Here is a 26,203-nt window from a genome sequence, read left to right on the forward strand (position 1 = left end):
ATTTTCACAGCTAACCGCGCGCACGATTCGACAATATTGGCCCACGCGCTCCGAATGAATCGGACGTGCGTGCGCTTGTGTGTTCGCAAATTGCGTAAATGCAAATCGCCGTGCGAGAAACGCCGGCCGATTTCGGAATAATCTCTCTCTCTCTCGGCGGATAGGAAAGCAATCGGCGCGTTCGCTCACTTCGTCGCTCGGATTTCCGCCTCGGATTCGCGAGGAAGAAAAGATAAACGTGCAGCGGTAAAAAGAGCGCGCATGCCCCGACGAAAGGGAGGCGCGTTCGAGAGTTCGTGGCGGATTGAGTTCCATTCAGTTTACCGGCACTATTTGCACGCCGCGGTTCGACTTTCCTGGAGAGGCGCGCACGCGCGCGCAGACACACACACACTCTCTCTCTCTCTCTCTCTCTCGGTCACGTGGCGGGAAACGCACCGTGGAAATTTCGCCGTCGTCGGCGCGGAAGTCACGGCGGAGCGATCGGCCGGCATGCCGCGACGAACCACCTGTGAAAGGGACGACGACGAACGTTCGACGACGACGGCCGGAGAGGCCGCGTCGTCGCGACCTCGCGACGTGCGCGCGACAACGCGAGTTTCGCGCGCGAGTTCCAGTGAGAATCGAACACGCACCGATCGCGCACCGACGAAATCGCAGTCCAGTGAAAACGTCGCCGAATGAATTGCGATTAAACGTAGCGGGCGATATTTAATTCGGGGCGATCCCACTTTGTTTAAAACAAGAGAGGAGCGGAAATAGATTATCGGGGCATCGCGATTAACGCGGCCGAATCGATCCAACTAACTAACTCGACTGAGAGTTCATTAGGGCTTCCCCGCCTACGAGAAATCGCGTTTCCTCGCGCGGAACAACCCTGCTTGAAGAACCTGCAACACCGATCCGAAGAGAGAGAGAGAGAGAGAGGGGTTGTGCGTGCGAACACGATAAGGTCGAATGACGTGCGACAAATCCCGTTTGGGAATCGATTAAAGGCCGCAACGGCGCGTGCAGGATTTAATGGCTTCGAAGCGGCTGCGGCCGCCGGCGGATTTAATCGCGCGTGGTTTGATCGCCTCGACGATCGTACACTCGCGTGCGTGTTTCCGCACGAACGAAGATGCAGCCCCGGTCTCGTCTCGCGAAAGACCTTCCGCCATTCGCCGAATCGCCGGTAATTTATTGCGAGAAAGTGCACGATTCAGGACGCTACCGATCGTAACTTCTTCTTCTCTAGCGAAGACAGGATCGATTTATTGGCTAATCGTCGGTCCTGCTCGTTAGATTTCTTACTACGACGTTAATTAACTCGCTTTTGTGCGTGAGAATTATACCTTCGAAATTGTTAAAAATACGGCTTTCTTCTTTCCATTAATTGTGCAAGCAACGCCGATTCCGCCGCGCAAAGGTGGAAGATTGAAAGCTGCGAGGCGTTACTGCAGCTGGAAAATTAATCGTGTTAATCGGGCCGAAATGAAACGCGACTTTCGCCGCGGGATTTACGGAAGATAAACATTCGTTCTTGCCGTCTCGCAAATTGATATTCTCGCTCGAGCCACTCGAGCGCAGAAGCTACTTTAAACGACCCCCCAGCTTTAAGTGAAGAAGCCAATCACAGGACGTTTGCAGTGCGGGCGATTCCTCACGAGCTTTCCTCGTCGGGCGCGACACGGGGGGTAATTAATGGTGAACGCGGACGAGAGATATAGACTCGATGATGTCACTTAAAGCCGTCCCTTGCTCAACGAAAGCGGCGGTTAAAGCTTTAATAAAGCCCGTGAAAGCGATGTACGACGGTTGTTCGCGCGGGGCCGACGATAGGTCGTGGATTCCTCATGGATTTTCTCGGACCGCATCTCCGCGCGACGGGGGCCGCACGAACCGAGCAAAGTCCCGGCATTGCCGAAAGTGCTGCCGACGTAAAATTGAAATTCATCCCGAACAGAGGAGAGATCGCTCGTACATGCGAGGCCTGGTAAACACGTAGTTCCGAGGGCCCCGCTTCCACCGGGTGGAAATACGCGATAGCATAAACTCGTACGTGATCCGCACGGAGGAAGAGAGCACACACAGCTGGCCTAAAAAGCCGCAGGAAGCTCTGACCGGCGCGCTCTCTCTCTTGTCTTTCAAGATGTTGACGACCATGTCGACCGTCGCGATCGAATTAAATTCCTCTTATTACACCACGGCGATCGGCAACAGCGCACTCGACGGATTCTCAGGTACTCTTTGCTCCGAGACTACTTTGTCTGCCTGTCGTCGAGAGGAGAAAAATCGCATAATCGCATGATTCCAGTGATCGAGCCGGAGAACGCCACTTCCGCTCTGTACATGCTGCCTGCTTACATCCGAACGACCTCGATGGTGGCGTGCATCATCGTCATGATTCTGGGCATAGTCGGTAACCTGATGGTAATTTTTGATTTTTACTTCACCACGGTCACGGTGAAGTGGGCGCCTTGGAAATTCTTGCCGAGAGAAAGAGAGGGAAAATAGAAACGCCAAATTGTGATCGAAGAATCTGTCATTAAAATCGAGGAATTCCTGCGAGCGCGCTCGCGACATGAATACCTGAAAAAGCACTGTCGCGAGTATTTGATTTTTTTTTTTCGGGCTCAGACTTGCCGATCGTCGCGAAAAGACACAATAAATGAAAGATTGCTCTATTCAGTGTTAGTCTTTTCGGCGCGAATCTTCGGGATATATTTTTTCACATTTTTCCGCATCGACAGTCAGCGAGGCTTCCAAGTAGAATATGGATGGTGCCGATATTTGAAAACAGTTTTATAAAATCTGTCGATTCCCACCGCTGTATTGTTTTGCGCTCGACACGAGCTCTCTCCAAGCGGCAAGTCTTTCGATAAATAATAGTTGTTACAGTTTCCCCGTGATTTCTTCCTTACAAAACCAAATCGGAATTTTCAAAATGATCGGTGCCAACTGCAAATATACGTTTCCCTCCGACTAGAACAGAAATACTCGCAATTTGTCCAGTTTCTGTTGAAAAAATTCATCGCCAACCGAGTTGAAGGTTTAATTCCGTTCGCTGGGAGAAATCGCAAGAAGATACCCGACCGAAAGCAATAGGTCCGATGCAAGTAGATTGAGCCATCTGATCCCGTTATGAGAACTATTCTCAAACAACCACGTAACAACATCAAAATACGAGTGGAAGATCTTCTCGTACGAGGCAAGAGAAATCCTTTTCCGCAGGGTTGGGTGATGACTGGTTATTAAAAATTAAGTTAACAACTTTTAACTTAACTTGGTTGATTTTAAATGAGTTAACTTTTAACTTACGAACTAGTTAATTCAAAGCGCATTAACTTTAGCTTATCAACTCTTCTATATACATTAAAATAATTCGTCAATATTAATATCAGACTGCTTGCGATATAAAGTAAAAAATGACAATATGCCGGCAGAATTCTCTTTCGGCGCTACTGTTCGTTTCGTATGAAATCCTGAGCACAAAACTAGTAGCCCGGTTTATAAAATCCACATAAAATCAATGTTTCAAAAGATTGATTTAACATCTCTCGCTTACTGGGGGGCCTGCTTTGCGCAATTAAATTTTAACTTCAATAAGTTAATTTAATTGAACTTTTAATTTGGTTTAGGTGACTCTTAATTTAAGCAATTTAATTTTATTGGTCATTAATTTAACCTGGTTAAGATCAATTCACCCAACCTTGCTTCTCCAGGAGGAATTTTGAATTCTTATAACGTCATTTCTTTCCACAAATTGCTATCAACAACTGAAACAATCATTCGAGAGCAAGGGGTCCCTCTCTCTCTCTCTCTCTCGCTTTCCAGTCGACGATCACTGATGAGTCCCCGAATGTCCAGGTGCCGTTGGTCGTGCTGCGCGGCAAGGACATGAGGAACAGCACGAACATCTTCCTCGTGAATCTCAGCGTCGCCGACCTCTGCGTGCTCGTGATCTGCACGCCCACCGTGCTGATAGAGGTCAATTCCGGGCCGCAAATCTGGCCGCTCGGCGAGCACATGTGTGAGTACCCAAACGAGCGGGGTGATACGCGCGACGATGATGATCCAGCGCGAACGGCATGACGCACTTCTCGGCGCCCGTCGAGATGGACACGGCGCCGATGACGATCGGGCCTGGCTAAATCCAAAAATACCAGGCGTCACATATTTTCTCAACGGACGCGATACTCCCGCTCACGCGCGGTTCGTTAACCAACACGCGTGTACGCGCCGATATATTATCGAACGTTGGTCGGAATTTCAGTTCGCGAACGTTAATCCACCCTGCTTTTTCTCCCTTTTCCCTCCAAATGGGGTATAATTCTATACGGCGGCGGGATTAAACGAACAAGTGATCCGTTTTTCCGTCATCCGGGGGCATCGAACGTTGCATGCAGCAGCGTTTCATCGCGAAACGAGCACTTCGCGTTTGGAGGAAAAACGTACGCCCATCTCGAACGTTAATATCGTTGGACACCGTCCAACGGACAGTTTAGAGTTAGTTCGCGTTAGTTTGTCTCATAACGGGGACGGGTGGACACGAGCGGCGGTGGCTTTTATCTAGAGTGCACGGCGATGTCGCGCGATGGAGAGAATGGGGATACCCGAATCCTTCGATGGAAAGTCTCCGACCCGTCATTGTCGAACGTACGTCGCGCGAAAAGGAAAAAAATGACGAGGAGAGAAGAAACAAAAAAAATAAAGAAAATTACGAGCACAAATTAAGTCAAAAGCTCACCTCACTTTTCGCCAAGTCTCCCGGAAATCACGAGACAACGAGAATCGATTTTCGACGATAGAGAGAGGAGGGAGCCGCGCAACAGGAATTGTATTGCACACTCCTCGTTCATCGGCGATAATAAACGCGTCTTCGTTAAACGCGATACCGGCGGCAGCTACAGTCGAGAATGAAGTCGGGAAGAAATGAATTTCTCGTTTTATTACACGCGGGAAATTAATTAATCGCCTCGAGACGGGGAGGAGACTGTAGGAAAAGTAATAAATTATTCGCTCGAATCTCGCGGCCGGTGAGTGATTGGAATTCCTCGAGACTTCCTTATACACGCGACCCATCGTCTCCGCGAAGAATCCGCGCGCGCTCGTTCGTACCATATGGCGAGAGCAGAGATTCTTCCGGCTCGCGATTTCTTACGAGCGACCGCCTATATCGACATACTCGCATTCTCCGTGAAGGGAGAGGAACGCAACGGGCGGATGAATCAGGCAGCGAGTGGAGAAAACGCGCCGTGAAGGGTCCTATATGAGATGCGGTTGGAGGGTCGCGAGGGTGGTCCAGATGGGGTGCAAGAGGCGAAGAGGGTGGCGTCTGGGTTTTATGAGGCGCATACGGTTCGCCTTATGTCCTCCCCTTCGCATCGGCATTCCTGCGGGGCTGCTGCCTCTTCCTTTCGTGGTCCACGTAGCGTTTATTGCGACGTAAAACATCTCACGGCGGTATAATCGGAACGGGGTATTACTTAGAAAGTGAAAAGTTTTCTCGCCCAGCGTCCCGCGATAAATCCGTCTGGCCGGCCGGCTGGCGGTTACGTACGCGGAAAGTTCGTCTAATTAAATTCTTCGGCCTGTGGAAGGGCCCGATTCCTGTCAAAATTTCCGCTCGTTTTTCACCCCGCGGACAATGATATCGCCTGCAAAATATCAAAACTGAACTATTCAGGATGTCTAAGTACGTTATATATACTTGTAGTTTAGGTGAAAGTTCTTTGCACGCAAAAGTTATTCCTTCCAAATGTTTCTTTAATTATTATCTTAAAAATTCGCCTGGTTATTTGCAAAACGGAAATTTCTGTTCAGAATGATTCAAAGTATACGGCGGCTGTTGTGTCCAACGACAGGTTCAATATTCTAATATCTGTCGTTAGGCACTACAGCTGTCATATACTTGTAGATTAGGCTGAATAACGAACAAAAAAGTCTTTTTGCAAGTAACCACGCAAGTTTTTGATTAAAGAAGCCTCCGTATCTTGTAAAAACCTTAGCTCCGGTGCAATCGTACGTCTAATAAATAACATTGTCAGTACGCTGTATTATTCGAGAAAAATGTTCTGCGTCTCGGTGGGTCGATGGGAACAAAAGCTTTGACCGAAGGAAACGCTATAATTGTTGATAATCAACGTCGGAACTTTCCCGAGGGAACTTGAAACGATTGCTATTTTTCAATGCTCAAATGCGCAATACGGTTCCTCCTCAACCGTCCAATTACGCGTGTCGCGTTTATCTTTGTTCATCGAGCGACGATTATTAAACGTCGTTCGATGACGTTGAAAATTAAAATAATATTTCGCTCGTTAGAAGGCAGGGCGCCGTTATTACTTCATTAGTGCAACCTCGCTTCATAGACACATCCGGGTTAAATAAACAATATCGCTAACGAGCGGCGCACAAAAGTGCAGGTTGCCGTTATTGCCGATGCATAACGAGAGCTGAAATATCGCCCGGCGATATATTGAAGACGTCCCCAGAATTGAGTCATTAATCGAGACCAGCCCTCGGCACGAATCTTATGAAAGCGGGAGCACCACCAGCGCGCGGTCAAATAGAAACGCTGAGTCCCGCGCGTGAATTATATCGGGCGATCGGCGAATATTACCTTTCCCGTCACCGAACGCCGGAAGAAACATCGATCATCCCGTGTCGCTATCGATAATTATGAACGTTAATTGCACGCGTCGGCCGCGAACAGCAGTTGTGAAAGCCGTTAATGAGTAAATCTTCCTCTCTCGTCGATACATCACGCGCGCGCGATGTCGCGATCCCTCATCTCCTTCATCCCACCCCCCCTCTCTCTCTCTCTCTCTCTCTCACACAGAATTACGGAAATTAACGGCAAAATTTGAGTGGGAATTGATTTAAATTCACAGCGCGTTTAACATTTTTTCTTTCCGCCTTTCTGTTCTACGTGATCCCTCGCGAATCATCGTCTGAAACACCACCAACGAGAGCCACGCTCGTCTCCGCCGTCTTCTCCGGCTTTCGCGGACAGGTTTGGACAGCCGCCAAAGCCCATTATCGCCGCGTCCGCACATAACGCAATTTGCTCGCTCGGGGATTTTCTCTATTTTCCCATCTTTTTTTTCCACCCTCTCTTTTTATTTATTCAACGCCCAACCGGCCGGCGAAATGCAATTTTCATTCGCGCGTTCCTAACCGCGGCGGTAATTGAAACGACTCCTCCGCGAACTGTTACCTCCGCGCGGAAAGTCCGAACGGCGTCGCATTTTTTTACCACTGCCGCGGACAAAGGGAAATTCTCTCGCGGAAACGACCCGTGAAAAGCGTGGTATTTTCGCAATGATTAGTAAGTCCGCGAGGAGGTCGTTCTCTCTTTCTTTCCCGCCTTATCCTGTGAAATTATGTCTCGCGAATGTACATCGTCTTCTCAGAGCGCGCCGTTCATCATTTCGTTTTCTCCCTTCGTTTCTATGCATCATCGTTAAGTTGATCCTTCCTTTTCTGCGGGATAAAGCTCTTCCGGCGGAAAATGTGCATAAATTACGATGCACGCGCGCGTGGACGAGGCCGGTGAAATAATACGCGGGCGAAAATTTAAAACGTCGGCCCGCTCGCATAATATCGAGGTGTTTGAAGAAACGGACGTGCAGAAATCGGCGCGATTAGAGGAGCCGCCTGCGACGCACTAACCCAAATAGATAATGAGCCAAGCGGGCCGTATCTCGCGTACCCGCACCTATGTTAATACAACCCTCTTGGCGATAGATAGCGTGCTGAATTTCATGAAAGTGACGTCCGCTCGTACAAATCCCCGCGCGAAAGAACGGTAAATCCTATACAAATACGCGGCTCGTGTCGAAGGCGGCTCCGCGAGGACTATTTAGCCGTGGATTAGCGATTCGACGATTTCCGGTGACGCGTCGCGACCTCGAATTTCGCCGTGATTAAGCGGTTATGCAAACAATCAGCCTCGGACGGTTTTGTCTGAGAGACACGCCAGGGAGTACATCCTGTCAACTGTCAAAAGCGCCGACGCAGAAAGACCGCTGTGAATACGAGAACGGCGGATTATTGTTCGTAAACCGATTTTCATAAGGAAATTCATGAAGCGACGACGGTATTACATCGTCCCGCGCAAAGAAATGCAAAACTCGCATGGGAAAAGATTTTTTATAGGACACGAAGGAAAGGACAGGATAGTTTGTACGCGAATGGGCCTTTCGAGAAAATTGCGCGCGACGAACATATGGCTTGTCTAAACTTATCTCGCGGAAGCCCGAAAAGATAAATGGAGCATCCATTGTATAAGTTAAGTCCGCGGGTTACCATTCCTGGACGTGACGCTATATTGACGACGATAAATTACTCGGTATTGTCCGCGGGAGACTTCCTCCTCCGGGCTGAAAAGACAGATCGACCGATTCGCGCGATAGAGGAGAGAGAGAGAGCTGATCCAGCCGAAGTGTGTAGTCTGGAGAATTTAAGTAACTAAACGGAAAGAAACTCACGACTCTATTAGTACCGTCGGTACAAACCGGGGATTTTGGTTACGCGGGAGCAAAGAAACGTTTTAACGGCATCATATATTCAATCTCCGCGTGTAAAGATATTGAGGCAGGGTATCAACGAGAAATGAGCTAGTTATTTCATATATCTTACTTTCACATATCCTGGTGTAATGAAACGAACATTTCGTAAGAAAATAATTTTCCTATCATTATATATTTATCATATTTAAGTTAAAAAAAATAATAATTTTTAAGAAAAATATTTTACTATCGTGGCGAAACCATTAATTGCTATTGTTGCGCAAAATTTAATTGGCATAAAGTAAAGCAAATTATTCGTAATCGGAGGGAAAACAATTTTGTCGCCGGGATAGAAAAATTCTGCTGAACTAACTTGGGACATGCGTTAATTTTTGTTGTAAGGACAAAAGTGCTTTTCTACATTCGCTGATTCGTTCTCACAGCAAAACAATTTGTAGATTCAGCAAAATAATCCGGCGCACGGCAATAGGATATTTTTAACAAATCGTTTCGCCATTCATGTAGTAACTGACAGATTTTGCGACAGTATGAAATTTGCCGTGCCAGCAAATTATTTTCCTCCGTATAAAGTCCGTCGAAACTCGCACAAATGTGGTTTAACGGGACGTCTTACTGACGTGGCGTTTTTTCTATTATCGCGCATAATATTGCATATAAACGCAAATATTTCCCGTGCGGCGATCGTGTTACTCCGCGGAGCGTGTATATAGCTGCGCTTGATAATATTACGGTGGAAATCGTGCAAACGCCCGAGCGAGAGCACCTAATGTTGCACGCGTATGCAGGTCATTTTGTGCGCGAAATATTTGCTGATCAAATCGCGCGACGAAGGTCTGCATAATTCAATCGCGTTAATTGCACAGGTCTTTCGCGCGGTATCATAGTTGCGTCGATTAAGGCTCCTAAGTAATCGCCGTAACTCGTTTAAAGAAGCGAGAGAGACCATATCAAGAGAATTCTTACAAATGACATTCGTAATCGGTGCATTTTTTTAATTTAAAATTATTTTTCGAACGATCAATGAATAAGCAAAAGGTAGGCTCTGTGTCGAGTTAATTCGCAATTACAGATGCCATTTTGTGAGTATATCGTTTTACTTGAACGTATAACGCGAAAATTCTTAGAAACGCGTTTTCTCGCTTCTGACGTCATTGAATAAAGACGGTCGCAACGATTACCCAGGAGTCGTAATCGCGAACTCAAGTCGCTCACTCGGGAAACGACGGTGTGGCGCATCTGACTGTCCGGCTCGCGAGTGTCGCCCGGGATATTTCCTTGTCGAGCACTTTTTCGCTCCGTTACAAGTCGCACGAGACGGGATCGTATTGTTCACATGTCACGAACGAGATTAACCACGTTTTGAGAAGCGGTGAGTGCTTTTTTTTACATATACTTCGTATGAGTAATCGCAGTGTCATACGTGAGGAAAAAGAGAGAGAGAGAGAGAGAGAGAATAATGCGGAATATTTGTATTTAGCAGTTCTCGGTAAAATTCGACGATAACGTGACATCGAATTATTAACATAGCTAAATGCTCGAATACATTATGGATGTTTGGACATGGTATATTAATAATGACTTTGGAAAATATGTTGCGATAAAGGGGGGACGTTTTTATTTTTCGAAGCGAAAAAGTCGGCGAGATCAGCTCGTTCCTCTCGCGCGACTAACAAAAAACATCGCTTAACCAATATGATCGTAATTGTGCGCGGCGTAAAAACGAATTTTCTCGCGCGTAAAATCCTGATAATTCTACCGTTTCCGGGTTTCATTTCACTGCGCGAAATCCAACGCGCGTGCGAACACGAGACGAATCTTGACGCAATTAAATTCCCGGTTATTTATTTCATTCGCATTTCCTGGCGCACCGTTGTCGCGCGAGGAAGCGGGGAAAATTATCACTCGTGCGAAATTTACGGAAAAAAGAAGAAACAGCAATCACGGGCGAAATTCCGCCCTCACGTGCCGGAACCGCCGCCGTGGGCATCTCGCGAAGGGACACGTGCCGACGAAACCCAATAGTGAGATTTTGAGGGACGGGGATTTCTCCACGGGACTGTTGAACGCTTTATCGTCGTAAACCGATGAAAACTTCGGCTAAAGGAAAACACAAGTCGGCGGCGGTTCTCGCCGAGCGAAAGTTCGGATATACTGTATAGGTCGTTTACAAACAGAAAGGACAAGTTATCCAAAATCAAGCTCCTGTGAAGCCTCAACATTTACTCAGGCAAAACTTATTGGACCTCCTTCAGATCGTTCTCATATAGCGTCCGTATATAATCTGATCTTACAAAGGTAAAAACTATACATTAAATACGCAAAAAAAAACCTTGGGTTACGTTCTGTTGAAAAATTGTCTTGCATCTCGAAATGTGAAGGCGCACCATCGTGCATATACACGCTTTTAAGTCGAGCGAAGTATCGTCGAATAGCATTTAAAACCACGTTATTATGGTATCGCAAGAACTTTTTACATGGCCTTAACTCGACAACCGAGCGTAGGGCCGTTACATCGATGAATACCCAGACCATCCCTTTTGAAACATATCTACCTATAAGCTTGCAAATGATATAACACGTGAATACGACATATCAAGCTGTCAAGACGACAGATTACTCAGGCACGATGCGAACGATTGAAAAAGACGCAAGTTTTGGCCCGGAGTAAATGGTTCAAGCTCGATTTGAGGCTCGGCGTACACACAACGTGCGAGGCGACGCGCGTGTACACAGCGCAAGAAAACAAAAAAAACGAAAACATGTCGATCGTCGTCGATAACTTTCTCGAGCCCTTGAAGAAACGACGCGGTTTCTTCCGTCGGGGCAAGGCTAGGGCAAGGCAATGTGGAAGAGTAGCGCGACAATGTCCGGCGCGCTGGACACGGCGCTCTAAGCACGGTGACCTACGGGGGCTAAAACGAGTAGGTAAACTTCTACCCCCCGCTACGAATTACCGTTGCTCTTAGCCTGTACCGCATCGGGGCATTTAATGCTACGCCCGATATAATACCTTCTTATCCTGCCGGTTTCCATCCAATTCTCTCTTTAACCTTCGTGGCAGGAAATGCGATAGAAAGGCGCCGCGTGGCTCGCCGCTGCGAGCAGTGGACCCTGTGGGATTCTTTCGGGCTACGATGTAGACAGATCCGCCAGACGATTCCTTCCTCGGTCCTGCCGCTGTGGCGTTTCTTTCGCCGATACCGATACCGGGCTTTCACCTCGATCGAGGTATTTCTTTTCTTCCGCTGTCTATCGCGCGCGCGCGCGCTTTCGTATTAAGTTCCGCCACGCAACGAGCGTGCTCGGCAGAAACCCGAATATCTTTCTCGTTCGGATTTCTCTTTCTCTCTCTCTCTCTCTCTCTCTCTCTCTCTCTCTCATATTATTGCATTCTCGTGTGAAATTTATCTCTCGGCGATCTCGCGCGTTCGGAAGAGGCAATTTACTACTAACGGTTACATAAAAAACGCTGATCGAAGATCCATGTAAAAATATGAAATGCCTTCTTCCGCCTTTACGGTGAAAAGTACGCTTTGTACTCGTATTAAAATCGATCCTTGTTAAAATTTTTGTGTTAAATTTTTAACACACCCGTGCGCTAACATATTGCGTTGTATCGATATTATTTATATTAATTTAATATTATTTTCGTTTCATACTTTGTGTTGAGTCGATATTCAACATGTGTAATGTTAAAATAACACATTTTACACTTCGGTGTCGATTAACATAATTATAATAATTATTAATCTTGTGTTATTTTCCAACATATTTACGTTGAATTAACACAAAAATCTGTGTGAACCGTTTGGGAAGTGCGTTGAATTTAACGCCAAATTTTTTGTCGATATAACGTCCGAGCGAAGTTCATTGAGCCTGATTTACAATGTGCACCATGTTTCTTGCTTTATATCTCTTTTTCATAAGTAAATAAAAGTTCAGAAGGAAGATAAAAAGCAAGAAACAAGACACAAATTCGAGACCAAGCTTAACGGAAGAAAGACAGAGAACGAGAAACAAGACACGCAAAGAGCATACTGTAGACCAAGCTTTACGGCGATGGAGCAATTAAACCGCACGGTAAATGTGTTCTTCTTTGGCGCAGGACGAAGTAGGACTTTGACTTAATGCGCTCGCGACGTTAAAATGGCTTTCCACACGGCGGGTAACCCTGAGAATCTCGTCGGATAATTTGCGCGGCGATAAGAACCAACCGAGGACGTAGGAGAGATGCGCTGAATTATGGAAGCCGGCGCCGTAGATAATCGATTGTGGAAATAACCCTCCGCGCGAATAGATGCCTATGAAGGCAAAAACTGCTCGAACGTATAAACCTAATAGCTTGCCCACGATAAACAAGCTTTACGTTTCTCCGGACAAATAATATATCAGGATAAGTAAAGAGGATCACCTCGGCGACAAGAGGGGGGCAGAGGCCGCCGCCGCTGCGACTTTTCGCCCGCGTCGTCGAGTCGTGAAATTCGATTATTAACCGGGCGCGTCCATGCGTGTGAACATTACAACATTACCTCGCGAGTTACCGGCGAAGAAGTTTTATCAATTTCCCCTAAGTTTCCCCGAATAACTTCGAGTGGAAGCTCCGAGGTGTAATTTTTTTGTTGAATTAACCTCGGATGGGGGACCTGGAGCGTCTGGCGTCTGCGATTCGTCTCGTGGAATATATTATCTCCCGACTGTCCGGCCGTGTGGAGTTTGCACGGAACGTCAAAGGAATTAGCGTGTGGTTAATTAACTCGAGGACGAAAGCTAGCGGACGGAGCTCAAAGAGCGGTGCGCGCGCGAGCGAGTTGCAAATTTGCTCGCTATTCACTGGAATTTTCTGTGGAAATGTCTGTATTCCGGTCGCGCAAGATCAGCTTCAGAAAGGGTCGGCATTTTCCTCTCTCTCTCTCTCTCTCTCTCTTCCTTTCCTTTCTTCTGCTTCCTTTTTTTCCGTGTGTCACAACATAATGAACGATTTTGTAGCTCGCGTAGCTGGGCACGGAATAAATAGGGGAGCGGATACACCTACAGGGGATGATACCGTCCAGGGTGTTGTGTCAGAGTTTATTGCGGGGGCGCGTTTTCATCAAATTCCTTTTGGGAATTATAAGTCTCGCATCTACGAAAGCACGTCGCTTTTTACCAGACGCGCGCGCCATAAAGGAAAGCCCGTTTCGCGGGCTCTCTCTCTCTCTCTTTTTTCGGTCTTTTGTGAACGTTATCCAAGACCGGATTTACCGAACGTAAAAATCCGCGTAAAATGTGGAGCCCACGTAAACTGCAATTTTTACGAATGATGAAGTTTCCGCCGAAACTGGTTCGAGTTGTTCTGCTTCTCGGAAACCGAGGGTTGCATTACGCTGCCCCGACGCAATCCGATACTTTCCGCGTTTCGCATTTTTCTCAATATTCTTCCTCGCTCTTGCTTCGACAACTGACAAAAAAAACAAACTAATAAAAAAAAAAAAGAAATACGAAAGTAATCATAAGTTCACGAGGGACTCCAACTTTCTTCTTGTGCCAAGAAGACGATGTCGATTGTCACAAATGTTATTATTTATTCGTCGCGTACTTTGCTTCATCAAGCAGGTTGAAGAATTTCCCTACGGCTTCCGCGACCCAGTCAACGCAAAGTAACAGTTATATAAATGTTAGTTGTAATTTTCTACTAAATAATCCAACTGTTATTTAACGTGTGTGTTATATAACAGTTATATTATTGAGTAGGAAATTACAACCAACATCTATATAACTGTTACTTTGTATTTGCTAAGGACCTCCGCGAGACCGACTCGCATATTTTAAAGATAATACGTCGGAGAGAGAGAGAGAGAGAGAGAGAGAAAAGATGAAAAATTCCCTTCTGCTTTCAGGTAAAGCCGTCCCCTTTGTGGAACTAACGGTGGCTCACGCCTCGGTTCTCACGATTCTGGCCATCAGTTTCGAGCGATATTACGCCATCTGCGAGCCTTTAAGAGCCGGGTAAGAGATGCAACGAGTTTGGCTAATTAAAACTCACGTTCTCACGCGTATACGAGAACCAATGATTTCTAATCCGATTTTTCTCTTCGCAGATACGTGTGCACTAAAGCGAGAGCGACGATCCTGTGCTTCCTGGCGTGGGTGGCAGCAGCGCTATGTACAAGGTGACACGAAACAGAAAAATCACAAGAGATATTGTTAACTTCATTATATTTATATTTTCTCTCCGTTCTCTCTCTCTCTCTCTCTTGCACTGCTGCCATTTTTCTTTTTCTCTTTTTGTTCACCACCTTTTCTGCTTTTTCTTTGGCTGACGTATTATGCCGCACTGCTTTTTTTTTCCACTCGCTGCCCTTCGGCACGTGTCGCGTTTTGTACGTCATTTCCACGTGACCGTAATACGTTACGAACCCTATTATTAACCTCACCCGCAAAGATACGTTCTAAAACGTGCTTAAAGCCCGTTTTCAGACGATATATCATTCGGCGAGAGCGGAATCTGGCGCGAAAGCTAATTGTAATTTCGCTCCGTCGAGACCGATCGATATAATTCCGCAAACGAGGAGGAGATGTCACGTTAATGGTGAGCCTCGGTCGTGATTGTACCCACGTGCGTGTTACAGTAAGGTTGACGTCTCTCTAGTAAATATATGTCACGCGCTATGTCGTCACGCGGCGGCGTATCATCGGATTACGCGCGTGAACTTCGAAAACTCGCACGCGCTCGCCCCGGAGCGTTTCGTTGACGAGAAAGTTCGATCTAACCAACGAGAGAATTTTGCGGATTAAATCGGCCGTGCCCTTCGTCTTTAGCAGCGATGACCGTTGTCGTTTCACATGAATTGCCTGAAATTCGCGACGTAGCGTAATGAGTCGTCTGATACGGTTCTTCCTCGCGACCGATCGCTCGAGAACAGAAATGGATTGGAGTGCGGAGGATACGCCGGCAGTTTCATTACGTGATGTAGTTACGTCGGCGAACGCCGCATCACGCGCGTCCGTTTCTCGATATCGCGTGTATTTGTCGCGCGATGCAGCGAGTTAGCGAACTCCGGCGAATTGCGTTGCGCCGCAAGTTTCTTTCTTTTCTCTTTCTTGCTGTCATCAAAGGCGGTAATCGAAACGTTTACATACGTTGCTTTAGCAACGGTTCATTACATCGCGTGGGAAATGTTGTGACGTGCGTCGGGAATCGTATAATATGAGGGAAGCCAGACGGTATATCAAAGGAGCCGTTACGCGCTCATTTTTGACAACGGGGGTTTACGAGCGCAGCCGTCGACGTCGTGAAAAACACACGTGCTTGGCTCCCTACTCCTCTTTTAACATTGTTTCGGGAAATATGTGGCAGGAACGACGCGCTCCTATGCAACGGAGAAATTCCTCCCGCGAAATCACAGACGACAATTGAGTAATTGAACCTCTTTCGCCCGCTTGCGAGAGAGAGACGTGCACATAACAAAAAGAGTCGCTTCGGGTGATGCGCGATGTGCACGGCGGCCACGATGTGAAGCGACTCGCTACAGCTGGTCTGCGACATACATCCGCATCGAGACTCGTTCTTTCGAGTCGAGCCGGCCGTTACGAAAGAAGGTCGCTTTGCACCGGTGTCCCCGTGACGTCAATAACGCTCGGTAACGGCTGTCACCTTACACGAGGTATTCGCCGCGGCCGTAACGTCATATTAAAACGCATTGATGACAGAAAGATGATGGCTTTCGCGATACTTATGCAGACGCATCTCTTTGCGAAGGTCGGGGAATCGTCGCGTGAGCGCTCTTCCACGTCGAAGAAAACGTCGCGAGAGAGAAAGAAGGAGAGCAATAATAGAGTTTATCCTTTTTCGTACAAACTTATTGAATTTACGACGAATTAACATCAGTACCAGAGAAAAAGGTTTCTTTAGATTTAGTATCTCGGTTTATTTGACTAAAATTTGTTTTACAGAAACAACATATACGAAATATTATTTAAGTAAAAATTTTATTGCCTCATTCAAGAAAATTCTATTATTTGAAAAAATATATTTTAACCAAACGAAATGTTGTAATAAATGTGTAAAATGAAACGAAACAAAAATATGTAAAACGAATAATTTTTTCACAAGAAAATTATCTTTCGTTTCAAATTTTTTATCTAAAATAAAGATTCGTTGACAAATCTAACAATCGTACTTATTAATCGAAACATTAGTTTCTTCGGAGCATTCCAATGATGAAATTTGTTTGGATGCAATAAAATTGATTAAATTCGAAGAAATCTCTTTCTCTCAGTGTAGGATGCAATTTGTTTGTAATATAATACAAATCATCAAGATTTAGTTATAATGTAGTGTAAATTATTTTAACCCGGAATAACATATTAAAATAATATAGCTGTAAAGAGATTTGCAAAAGGTACAAGAGATCGTAACTTAAAATTGGTGTGGATGATTGAGTGCAGATAAACAACTTATTAAAAGGTAGAAATAAAAACAAAATAGAAACACCAGGTAAGGGTACTTCGGCCAATTATTGCACCTACACGGCATGCAAAGTTAATTTTGTAAAGAGAAAAATAATTAATAATTAGTAATCAGAAGTTCAGAATCTAGTTGAAACACCGTCAGCAGTTTCTGGGACGTTAGGTGAAATTAATTAGTGATAATCTTACAACGTTACATAAGATTAGATACCTTTCCAGGTAGAGCGTAAGTGCTTGCTTCTCTTATTTAAAAAGGCAATTCCCTTTTAGACTTACGTGGTGTGCTCTGAGATTTACAGCTCGGAGATAAAGTGAGCGAGAGAGGGTGAGAGTAGCTGTCGTAGAGAGAAAAAGACGGGAAAAAACCGGCGAACTGAAAACGCGGGGACGGCGAGGTAGAGGTTTTATCTCGGATCAGCGCATTTAAAGCAACGCCGGTGAATGAACGGACTCGCCAATATCCGCGAGTGCCCGATTGTGTCCTCGTGGCAATTTCCCTCATAAAAAGGATCCCCGCCAAGTTCATTGAAAGAGAGAGCGGTCAGGCGGGACGGACGTTTGATATCCGTTAGCATAAAATGCAAGACGATTATTTCTGCTCCCTCCGCTTTCGTTCTACCAGGCGTGAAGCCGAGAGAGACAAGCGCAGAAAGCTGGATGTATATGACTTGTATCGCGACGAGACTCGAGAAGATGGGAAGTTCTCCTTCAAAGTGCGCCGCCGACCGAGAGACAGACACGTCGCCATCGAAGGATGGTCGATTTTTACAAAGTCCGACCGGTCGCACCCTCCCGTATCACACACCGCGTCATAAAAGCGATATCGCCCGCAGAGAAGGAGGGAAATCGTACGTCATCCCGGTCGTCAAGTACAAAGAGCGACGACCGAATTTATAGCCACTTATGAAACGAAGGAGCCGCCCCTTCTTGAGGCGAACTGTCGCGATATCGCGATAGAATCTCGAATTAAACGTCACATTCCGCGACAGTCCAGGCGAAGGAGAATTGGGGTCTCCCTCTGCTGTGTATTGTCACAGATGGGTGGGATCGCGATGAGTTCAGATCGATGCGCCCGCTTACGCACATTAAACGCACCAGGCATGAAACCGTCATTGAAACGTCGTCTACACAAATTGAAAGTGTCTCTCCTCCGGGACACGTGATAAAGGAATTGTGCGTAGGAGGAATCATTCGATTTGCGTGAGAATGTACAAAGGGCGTCTTAGCGGTGAGTTACATTCGAGCGAAATTACCTTGCCGTAGATCGGTATTTCTCTTTCCGAACGTACTGTTTAACGAGGCCCCGAGGCTCGCGGAGAGAGAGCGCTTTGATGGGAGGGAACAATCGAGCTGTACTGCATAATTGTATTGCGGAACTCGTAGTAGAGCGAGTCCGATCTCGTCTCTTCGCAAATCGAGTCTTAACGGAGCTTGTACTTTACATTCCGCAGGAGTGGCGTAAAGCGGCGGAGGATGCAAAAAAGAGTCGTTTCTGCCCGACGACTTCGCGAGATGCTGTTTTTATTTTTTACGTACGCCACGCGTGAATTAAAGCGCGGATTAAAGCGGCGGCTTGTTAAAGCTCGCGCTAAGTATTACATCCGCAGTTATTTTCGAGCCAAAACAGTCGGGACGTGTTCTCTCGAGGAGCGTAAAGCTAAATTTAAAGTTCGTCGCGCGCGAGAAGTTGCGTGAAGCAAAACTTCCGCTGACATTTTCGGGAGCATTCACTTTACTTTTATCTTCTCGTCCCTTTCGCGAAAATGCGCCCGCAATTATCGAAATCGCGTTTCTCCGAAGACGTCGAGGAAACCCTATCTATCTTGGAGGCAGAGATTGAATTCGTACCCTGATCCGCGTTTACCTCGTGCAACGAAGCGTAAAAACGGGCGATATTCCGTTTCACAGCGTGGGAACGCGACCGTACGGAGACTCTCCGCTATTATTCGCCACCTTCCTGCGCGCTCGCAAAGCCACGGATAACCTTTCTATCACTTGGCAATTTTGCCCAGAGGGTTGTTCGAGCGACACATCTTCGGGTTAAAGGATCCTCTCGATCCAAATCGATGTTATCGATCCGTTCGACAAATTACACGCTGCATGCTAATCTTTCTTTCTCTACCGTATAGAATAAGACCTACCCTGACGATTATCTCACACACGCGCGAATCTACATCTTCTTTTAATCTTCGACGAAGAACTTTTCGCACTTTCCGCACGAAGTGCCGCGACATCGTGCGAACGCTTCGTCTCGCTTCTCCGCCTCCTTCTATCCGCTCGCCTGAGCGACAATTGCCGACTCGAGGAGTAAAGCGCGCGTTCTCTTTCATTTTTTCGTGACTTGATTGCAGCCCGATGATCTGGGTATCGCAGTATCGCGAAATGAGGATGGTTGCTAACGGGAGCGCGGAGGAGGAGAATCAGGTGGCGGTATGCCTGACGCAGGCCGACACAGTCGCCAGCGTGACGTTCTTCCTGTTGCTGGCGTTGCTGTTCTTCGTCGCGCCGTTCGCGATACTCGTGGTGCTGTACTCGTTCATCGTCCGCCACCTGGTCCGCGACTCGTCGACCGCGTCGTCGACGGCCAGCAAGCATACCAGCGACACGTACCACACGCGCGCCAAGCGGCAAGTGGTGTTCATGCTGTTGACCGTAGTGGTGAGCTTCTTCGTGTGCCTGTCGCCTTACCGGCTCTTCATCTTCTACATCGTCGTGACGCCCGCCGAACGGATCGCCGCCGTCGACTCCGACACGTTCTTCGGCCTGCTCAACTTCTGCCGCGTCATGTTCTACTTGAACAGCGCCGGCAACCCGATACTGTACAACCTGATGAGCAGCAAGTTCCGAAGGGGCTTCCTCAGGCTCTGCGGCCTCGAGAAAGAGGAAAGCGAGAGGCGGATGCGCCGACGGCAGAATTTGCATCAGGAGGAGGACTTTGTGTGATGATTGCGGCACCAATTTTCCAGTGAATGATGTAGCAGAAAACAATTCATTTCGACAGCAGAAAGAGCATTAATTGCTGGACAATTAATACTCCTAATCGATTATTCTGCTGCCACTATATTGACAAACATTTGCCGTGCAAAATCTGTTTTCTCCCTGCGTTATGTGAGTGCGGACGCTTCAAGCCGGAAACTCGGATCGCGAGAAAACGATGAAGCACGAGAACACCCGTGGTGATTGAGTCAAAAGGGGCATATCGGAAACTTTTTCCGCCGGAGAAGAACACGGAAGTATCGGACGATTCTTACCGTGATAGAGATTACAGTGAATCTGCAATCGCGCGATAAATCGCTGGGAGAAGCTTAAGGCTCGATAATTCCGGAGAGTAGAGTCCACTTCGCGGAACGCTAGATTGGATGGGACGCTCGAAAAACTCTCCATTTCCCCTGTCCTGTGTGAGATATTAAACTTCTTCTCTCTCTCTCTCTCTCTCTCCCACGAGCGGAATCAGTCGTCCGAAAAGTTCCGACGTTAAGCAGCGTGATCTCGTTATCAGTATTGCGGGAAATTAAGTGCTACGCGAGCCCTGCTCGCCTATCGATACGTTTTCCCCTGTCACCGGACAGGGAAATAAATGGAACGTCGAGCTACGCTACGTGTCGAATGATTTCACCTTTCCTCCCCATCCATCACTTTTTTACAGTTTAACTCAATAAATACGTTGCGCAATAACGGAGGAGAGAAAGAGGGGGGATTTTACAGGATATCGTTGTATGTTACAAGAGACGCTTGTGCCGCGTAAGTGACATTTCGCAGAAAGCTATTGGGCGGAACGCGCATCAATTATGATAATAACAATAATAATAATAATATCTATCCTTTTAGCCCGATACTGTTGATGGTGACGTACGAGATGGAAGAGAACGGCGACGGCACGTACGTGCCGACGTGCATGACCCGGGCGTCGGTCACCTGGATGACCGGTTTCATCTTGACGACGATCGTGGTGTTCTTCATATTGCCGCTGCTGATCCTGATAGTGCTCTACACGGTGATAGCGCGTCACCTGATGGCGAATCCGGCGATCAGCCGCGGCCCGGCGAACAATCTGCTCAAGTATCGCAAACAGGTGGTGCTGATGCTGGGCACGGTGGTGCTGTGCTTCTTCCTATGCCTGTTGCCGTTCAAGGCCTTCACCCTCTGGGCGATCATCGTGCCGCCAAACACGGTGATCTCGCTCGGCATCGAGGGCTACTACAGCCTCTTGTACTTCTGCCGGGTGATGCTCTACCTGAACTCGGCGATCAATCCGATCCTCTACAATCTCATGTCGACCAAGTTCAGGGAGGGCTTCCTCAAGCTGTGCGGCTTGGGACCCGTCAGGCGGAAGAAGAAGAAGACGTCGGAGCGCACCGGCACCACCGGCTCGACCAATTGCAGCAGCAGTCACTCGGATTTCTGGCGCAGGCACAGCAGCAACAAGAGTTGCAGCGTGAAGGTACCGTGCGCCGAGCACGAAAGCGCGTCCGCGGACAAACAGATCAGATTGCCCTTGCTCACGGCGGTCGGAAGTATCGTCAGGAAGAAGCAGGAGAGCTACGTTTAGCTCGACCGTTTCCGTTCAAAGATATTCAACGCGTGTTCTCAGGCAACTTATACCGAGAAAAAGGTTTCTTTCAATTTAAGTGCCTCTATTTATTCCACGAAAATGTCTATTCATACAAACAATATATACGAAATATTATTTGAGTAAAAATTTTATTGTCTCATCCCAGAGAAACTCTGTTATTTGGCTGGAAGAACGCTATTATTTGAAATAATATATCTTAACCAAATAAAATATTACTCGGTTACAATAAATATGCGTAAAATGAAACAAATAATTTCTTCACAAAAAAATTATCTTTCGTTTCAAACGAATTCTTTTATTTAAGATAAAGATACATCATATTCGTTGAAAAGTCTAACAATCGTACTTAAATTAAATTGGAAGAAATCCTTTTCCGATGTAGAGAAAGGGACGGCGTTTCCGTACTTTCGATTCTTCTCGCGCTGGAAGCTGGAAGAAGCATCGGCTTTCCACTCGTTGTTACGACAATATCCTTACGTGATTTACGTGACACGAACTGTCTCCATTAGTATCCACAGAGACCCCCGTAGTGATTGATAACTGTTAAATGTTTACTGAATGTTACTACGACAGCGTTAGAGATTAGACAAGTCTTAAAGGCGAAGGAGAGGATTTAGAGTACAATAATTGTATTAGCTGTTCGCTGCGAGACAAGACAGATCCTTGGTTCCTCGAACGCGTAGGAGAAGCGACGAGTTTTTCTCGCGCGAATCTTTTGTTCCTCCGAGACGCTTAAATCGTGATAAACTTAATAGAGACTAGCAGAGATCGCGAGTGAGTTAGGCGAGAAAGGGCGAGACAAAGAGGGAAGTGATGAAGTGATCGATTTCTCTTGATTTCGCTTTTTAGCGTTAATCGGCATTTAGATCTGTTCTGTTGTATTTTAGGGGTCAGAAACTCGCTATTCCGCCGACGGAATCAGCGAGAAAGCCCGACGGCAGAGGCGAGATATCGTTAGGTCGGCGCAAAAGTGAAAGCGAAATCGTAAGTTTTGTACACAAGTCAGGACTCGATTGAATTTTACCGGCATCTTGTTATCAAGTGCGGTAGGTATTATACGGTAGGTATTTTCTACGGTGACGTATGAGAAGAGTTTCTCTCCACGTAGCTAGGTTTGCAAAATTGCATGTGAATTTGGCCGGGGTCGATTTTCCTTCGAAATTGTCGCGCGAAAAACATTGAGTCGCAAAGTGTTCTGGGACTCGAGAAGTTTCCTTACGTAAAACTATCATCTCTTCGACGTCGGCTGTATTTTCTCCGATAAAGTAAAAGTCTGATTTAGAAATATGCGGAGCGGCTGACGTTTTTGCCTCTGTTGGACTAACGGGTCGGAGGCGTTAGTTGAAAATGTATCTTCGAAGGCCAACTCTCTCCTTTTTTACATAGACATTTTTTGAGACAAGGTTGAAACGTACAAATGATTCGAACGTATTTATTAAAATATATTAGCCGAAATTGTTCTTACGTAGGAGCTTCGTATTTTATCGTGTTAATAAAATCGTACAATGTGCCATAATAGCGCCATAAGTTCCTGATCGTGCAAACACCGTTAATGCGCTTGTTTATAATTTACGATTATTAAAATATTGTTGCGATTTGTCGTTACGTTTTCTATAGAAATAGCGAATAGATCGCGAGAGGTGCTTTATTTTATTAAAAAGAGTGCATATGGTTTTGTAAATACTGTCTGATAATAAAATGTTTTCATATTAACAATTCGAAGTATTCCCCTGCGCTCGCTTGTGATGTAACGAACGTTGTTTGCAATTGTAACTACAACTATGACTAGCATTTTAAAAATTGGATGATTCATCCTCCAGAGACAAATTAAGATACTTCAAGCCTCTTCTTCCCCGACGAAAGGAAATTGATCTTAAAACTTATGGTGCGACAAATTTTTAACGAAGAAAAATCCATGAAAAGTTTCGAAATAAATAATGTTATCTTTGAGAAACATTAAATATTATTAATCGCATTTAACTGTGATAAAATTTCCTCTTACAAATGAAAGAGCGGAAATTTATCAACGTTTTGCCGTTTTTCTTCCCGCGTCAAATTTCAAACGTACGTTCTATACGCTCGTGCGGGGATTCACGGCTAAACTCAGTGTGCTTCGTCAAATAAAAAAAAAAGGGAGTCCTCGATGAACGTTCACACCTATCGCGTCCGTTCGTCGCGCGTCGCGCGCTTGACAAAAATAATATCGTTCGCCAAGTTATGTTCTCGTCTTACAAAGCTGTAAACGTAATACCCCTGCCTGTCCATCAGATCGATCATGTACTTTGGTCCCTTCGCATTGTGTATGTACTCGACAGAGAGAGCCTAAAAATACACACATATACACTCACGTATTCATATAATGAACGTATCAGCGTTTTGAAATGCGCCACACTCCGCGGTAAAAGAGAGAGACAGAGGAAAAAAGCGAGTGGAAATTCGAAAATGGATCGTGTGCACACGTGCCTTTATATCCACCTCGTTAAACGGAATTGTCTCCAGTATCTCGATCTCGTTGCCTTCGACGTCGAGGCTGAAGTAATCGACCGTCTTGATTCCCAAGGCGGCGATGTAAAGCGTCAACGGGAAGCACTGCACATGAATGTGCTCGCCTGTGTAAGCGACGTCGGCCGTATTCGTCGGCACGACCCCCGTCGTGTTCTCGGGCGAGTGCAGACGCCCCAAGTTTCTCGCCATGAGAAAAGACGCCTGTAATTTACAACGAGTTCGTCACCCCGACGCTCTTCCGTCCCCGGGCGGATCCTACGAGGTCTAACTATGCACGTCATAAACGAGTTCGAATTACCGATATCGATACCGCCGGATAATCATCGATTCCCTTACCAGCACGGGCTCCTTGGTGACGCTGAGGCAGGTCGGTGTGAGGTAAGCCCGTCTGTTCTTCCGCAGCATTTTCGCGAAATTGATAGGATCCGCTTCTATCAGAAGACCGGACCATCCCTTAAATCGCTCCAGATACAGCGTGTTGCTGCGCGTCTCCCCGTCGTACGCACCGCATTCTATGAAAAACCCATTTTTCTGTAGAGACCAACCAAAACGCTGTATTCATTAACGTACTCGTGTTTCCTCGTCTACTAATCGCTCTCTGATTATTATTCATGAGATTTTCGTTTTCACTACCTTATCCTGGAAGATATCGCGGATCACGGCCGATTGTCCCATCGACGGGTCCTCGACATCCGGTTCTTGAAGGTTGTAATACTTGCTCGGATCGTGGCTCCATGTTAACCAATTCAGCCGAATATCCGTCAATAGCTGTTGAAAGAGTTCCGGGCTCAGTGCGGACACGCTTCTCCCGTTATACCATCTTTCACCTGAGAGTAATATTCGGCTATATAGGATTTATCATCAATTAATAGCTCTCATTTCTCAAGGTCATTCTTTTGCGAAACGAAATCAAAGATGTGTTAAAACTGAGCGTTTGGAATTCACGATATCGTCCGTCAAATATTTATATGAATGATTTCGACTCTATAACAGAAAAAGTGCACATCTCGTTGTAGAGACGATGTGTTCAATATATTTATCGTTCAATTACAGCCACTTACCGTCGGAGAAGTTGTACCACTTGCGCCATACTGTAACGAGAGAAACCGTTATATTCCCTTTTTCGCTGATGTGTCACAAACGAATACCTACCTAGGAAAAGCACTCACCTTCTTGGTAAAAATCTTCGGATATGTTGTCTAAGTACGTGTCGCGTTTCGTTTCACGGACGATCGAGACCCTGACGAGCGTCACCGTGAAAATGAGGCCCGAAATTAACGCGATTAAAAGGAACCACTTGCGAAGCGAGACGGTGTTAGCGGAAAAAAACGCGCGCTGATAGACGTGCGCGACGACCTTTCGCGGTGAAAAGTACATCTCGGGATAAGTACTAGCGAATTAGCTAATTACAGCGCAAAAAACACCGGCGGCACATCGTCACGCGACATACGATGATTAAATAGACGCTAACAGTTCCCAATGTCGATAAGCGAGTCTTGTGCGAGCAGAAAAATGTTAGTCGTGAGAATACCTTGCTTTCGTTTATTTATCAACAATCGGTTTGTGACGTGGGAAAATCACGGAGGGACAAGATAAAGGACCACGTGGACCACGTAGAGCGTCACGCGTTGCTACCAGTACGGCAACGGTAAATGAGGCGCGTTCACCAATAAAATATATGCGCTCGCTCTTCTCCTCCGTACAATGAATTAAATTATAAATCGACCAACGGGAATCGGAGACGGTAATATAACGACACGTAGCGCACGACGATACGCCGCGACGAAAAGCAGCGGTATCGCGCGCCGGCTCCGCAACGAGGATGTAAATTTAGCACGACCACATGTTTTCGCTCGTACGCGCGCTCGTGCTAATCGCGTCACAGATCGCGACGAATTGCGAGCGAAACGGCGATGTCGCTTCCGAGCGAAGGCGAGCCGAAGAGTCGCCGCCGTTCACTGCCGCATCCCGACCACGAATATCATGTGGTCACCGACATCGTACCTATGATGATCGTGCGCGCGTGTGTATGTGCTAATATACACGGTGTCCCGGCGCACACGCGTGTAACTCTTCGAGAGATCCGATTCCACTACGATCGTCGGGTCATCGGTTAATCGTTACTTTACAATTGTTAATTGTTGATCCTCCCCCCCCCCCCCCC

General features: G+C 46.6%; 2 protein-coding genes across 6 annotated transcripts in view; one reads left to right on the forward strand and one right to left on the reverse strand.

Moving 5' to 3' along the window:
* The first annotated feature begins 414 nt into the window (after positions 1-414).
* On the forward strand, positions 415-21,672 carry LOC106749226 (growth hormone secretagogue receptor type 1-like). Of its 2 annotated transcripts, XM_014628465.1 has the most exons (7): positions 415-1,174; positions 1,594-2,222; positions 2,297-2,412; positions 3,850-4,012; positions 14,390-14,498; positions 14,591-14,662; positions 20,790-21,672. In XM_014628465.1, exons 2-7 carry the CDS (start codon positions 2,132-2,134, stop codon positions 21,508-21,510), a joined length of 1,272 nt encoding a protein of 423 aa, XP_014483951.1. In that variant the 5' UTR covers positions 415-1,174; positions 1,594-2,131; the 3' UTR covers positions 21,511-21,672. The 2 variants fall into 2 exon arrangements, with proteins under 2 accessions (XP_014483951.1, XP_014483952.1); XM_014628466.1 differs by having other exon boundaries at positions 415-2,222; positions 19,313-20,805.
* Positions 21,673-22,938: 1,266 nt separating this feature from the next.
* The window catches only part of LOC106749229, a 7,539-nt gene continuing 4,274 nt past the window's right edge, over positions 22,939-26,203 (reverse strand). The window contains exons 2-7 of one of the 4 annotated variants that reach the window (XM_014628474.1): positions 25,209-25,279; positions 25,101-25,130; positions 24,673-24,866; positions 24,376-24,591; positions 23,998-24,240; positions 22,939-23,856 (exon numbers count right to left, since the gene is read on the reverse strand). In XM_014628474.1, coding sequence (XP_014483960.1) covers positions 23,692-23,856; positions 23,998-24,240; positions 24,376-24,591; positions 24,673-24,866; positions 25,101-25,130; positions 25,209-25,279 — 919 coding nt within the window. In that variant the 3' untranslated portion in view covers positions 22,939-23,691. Of the gene's footprint in view, positions 23,857-23,997; positions 24,241-24,375; positions 24,592-24,672; positions 24,867-25,100; positions 25,131-25,208; positions 26,191-26,203 lie in introns of those variants that run through there. The other 3 variants (XM_014628473.1, XM_014628472.1, XM_014628471.1) reach the window with 3 other exon arrangements.

This window comes from Dinoponera quadriceps, unplaced genomic scaffold (genome assembly GCF_001313825.1).
Source record: "Dinoponera quadriceps isolate SergipeBrazil2010 unplaced genomic scaffold, ASM131382v1 scaffold2952, whole genome shotgun sequence".
Classification (NCBI taxonomy): Eukaryota; Metazoa; Arthropoda; class Insecta; order Hymenoptera; family Formicidae; genus Dinoponera; species Dinoponera quadriceps.

Coding starts and splice junctions, on each gene's coding strand:
- LOC106749226 (XM_014628465.1), top strand. CDS start 2,132: ATGTTGACGACCATGTCGACCGTCGCGATCGAATTAAATTCCTCTTAT. Junction 2,223..2,296: donor CGCACTCGACGGATTCTCAG/GTACTCTTTGCT, acceptor GCATGATTCCAG/TGATCGAGCCGGAGAACGCC. Junction 14,499..14,590: donor TGCGAGCCTTTAAGAGCCGG/GTAAGAGATGCA, acceptor TTCTCTTCGCAG/ATACGTGTGCACTAAAGCGA.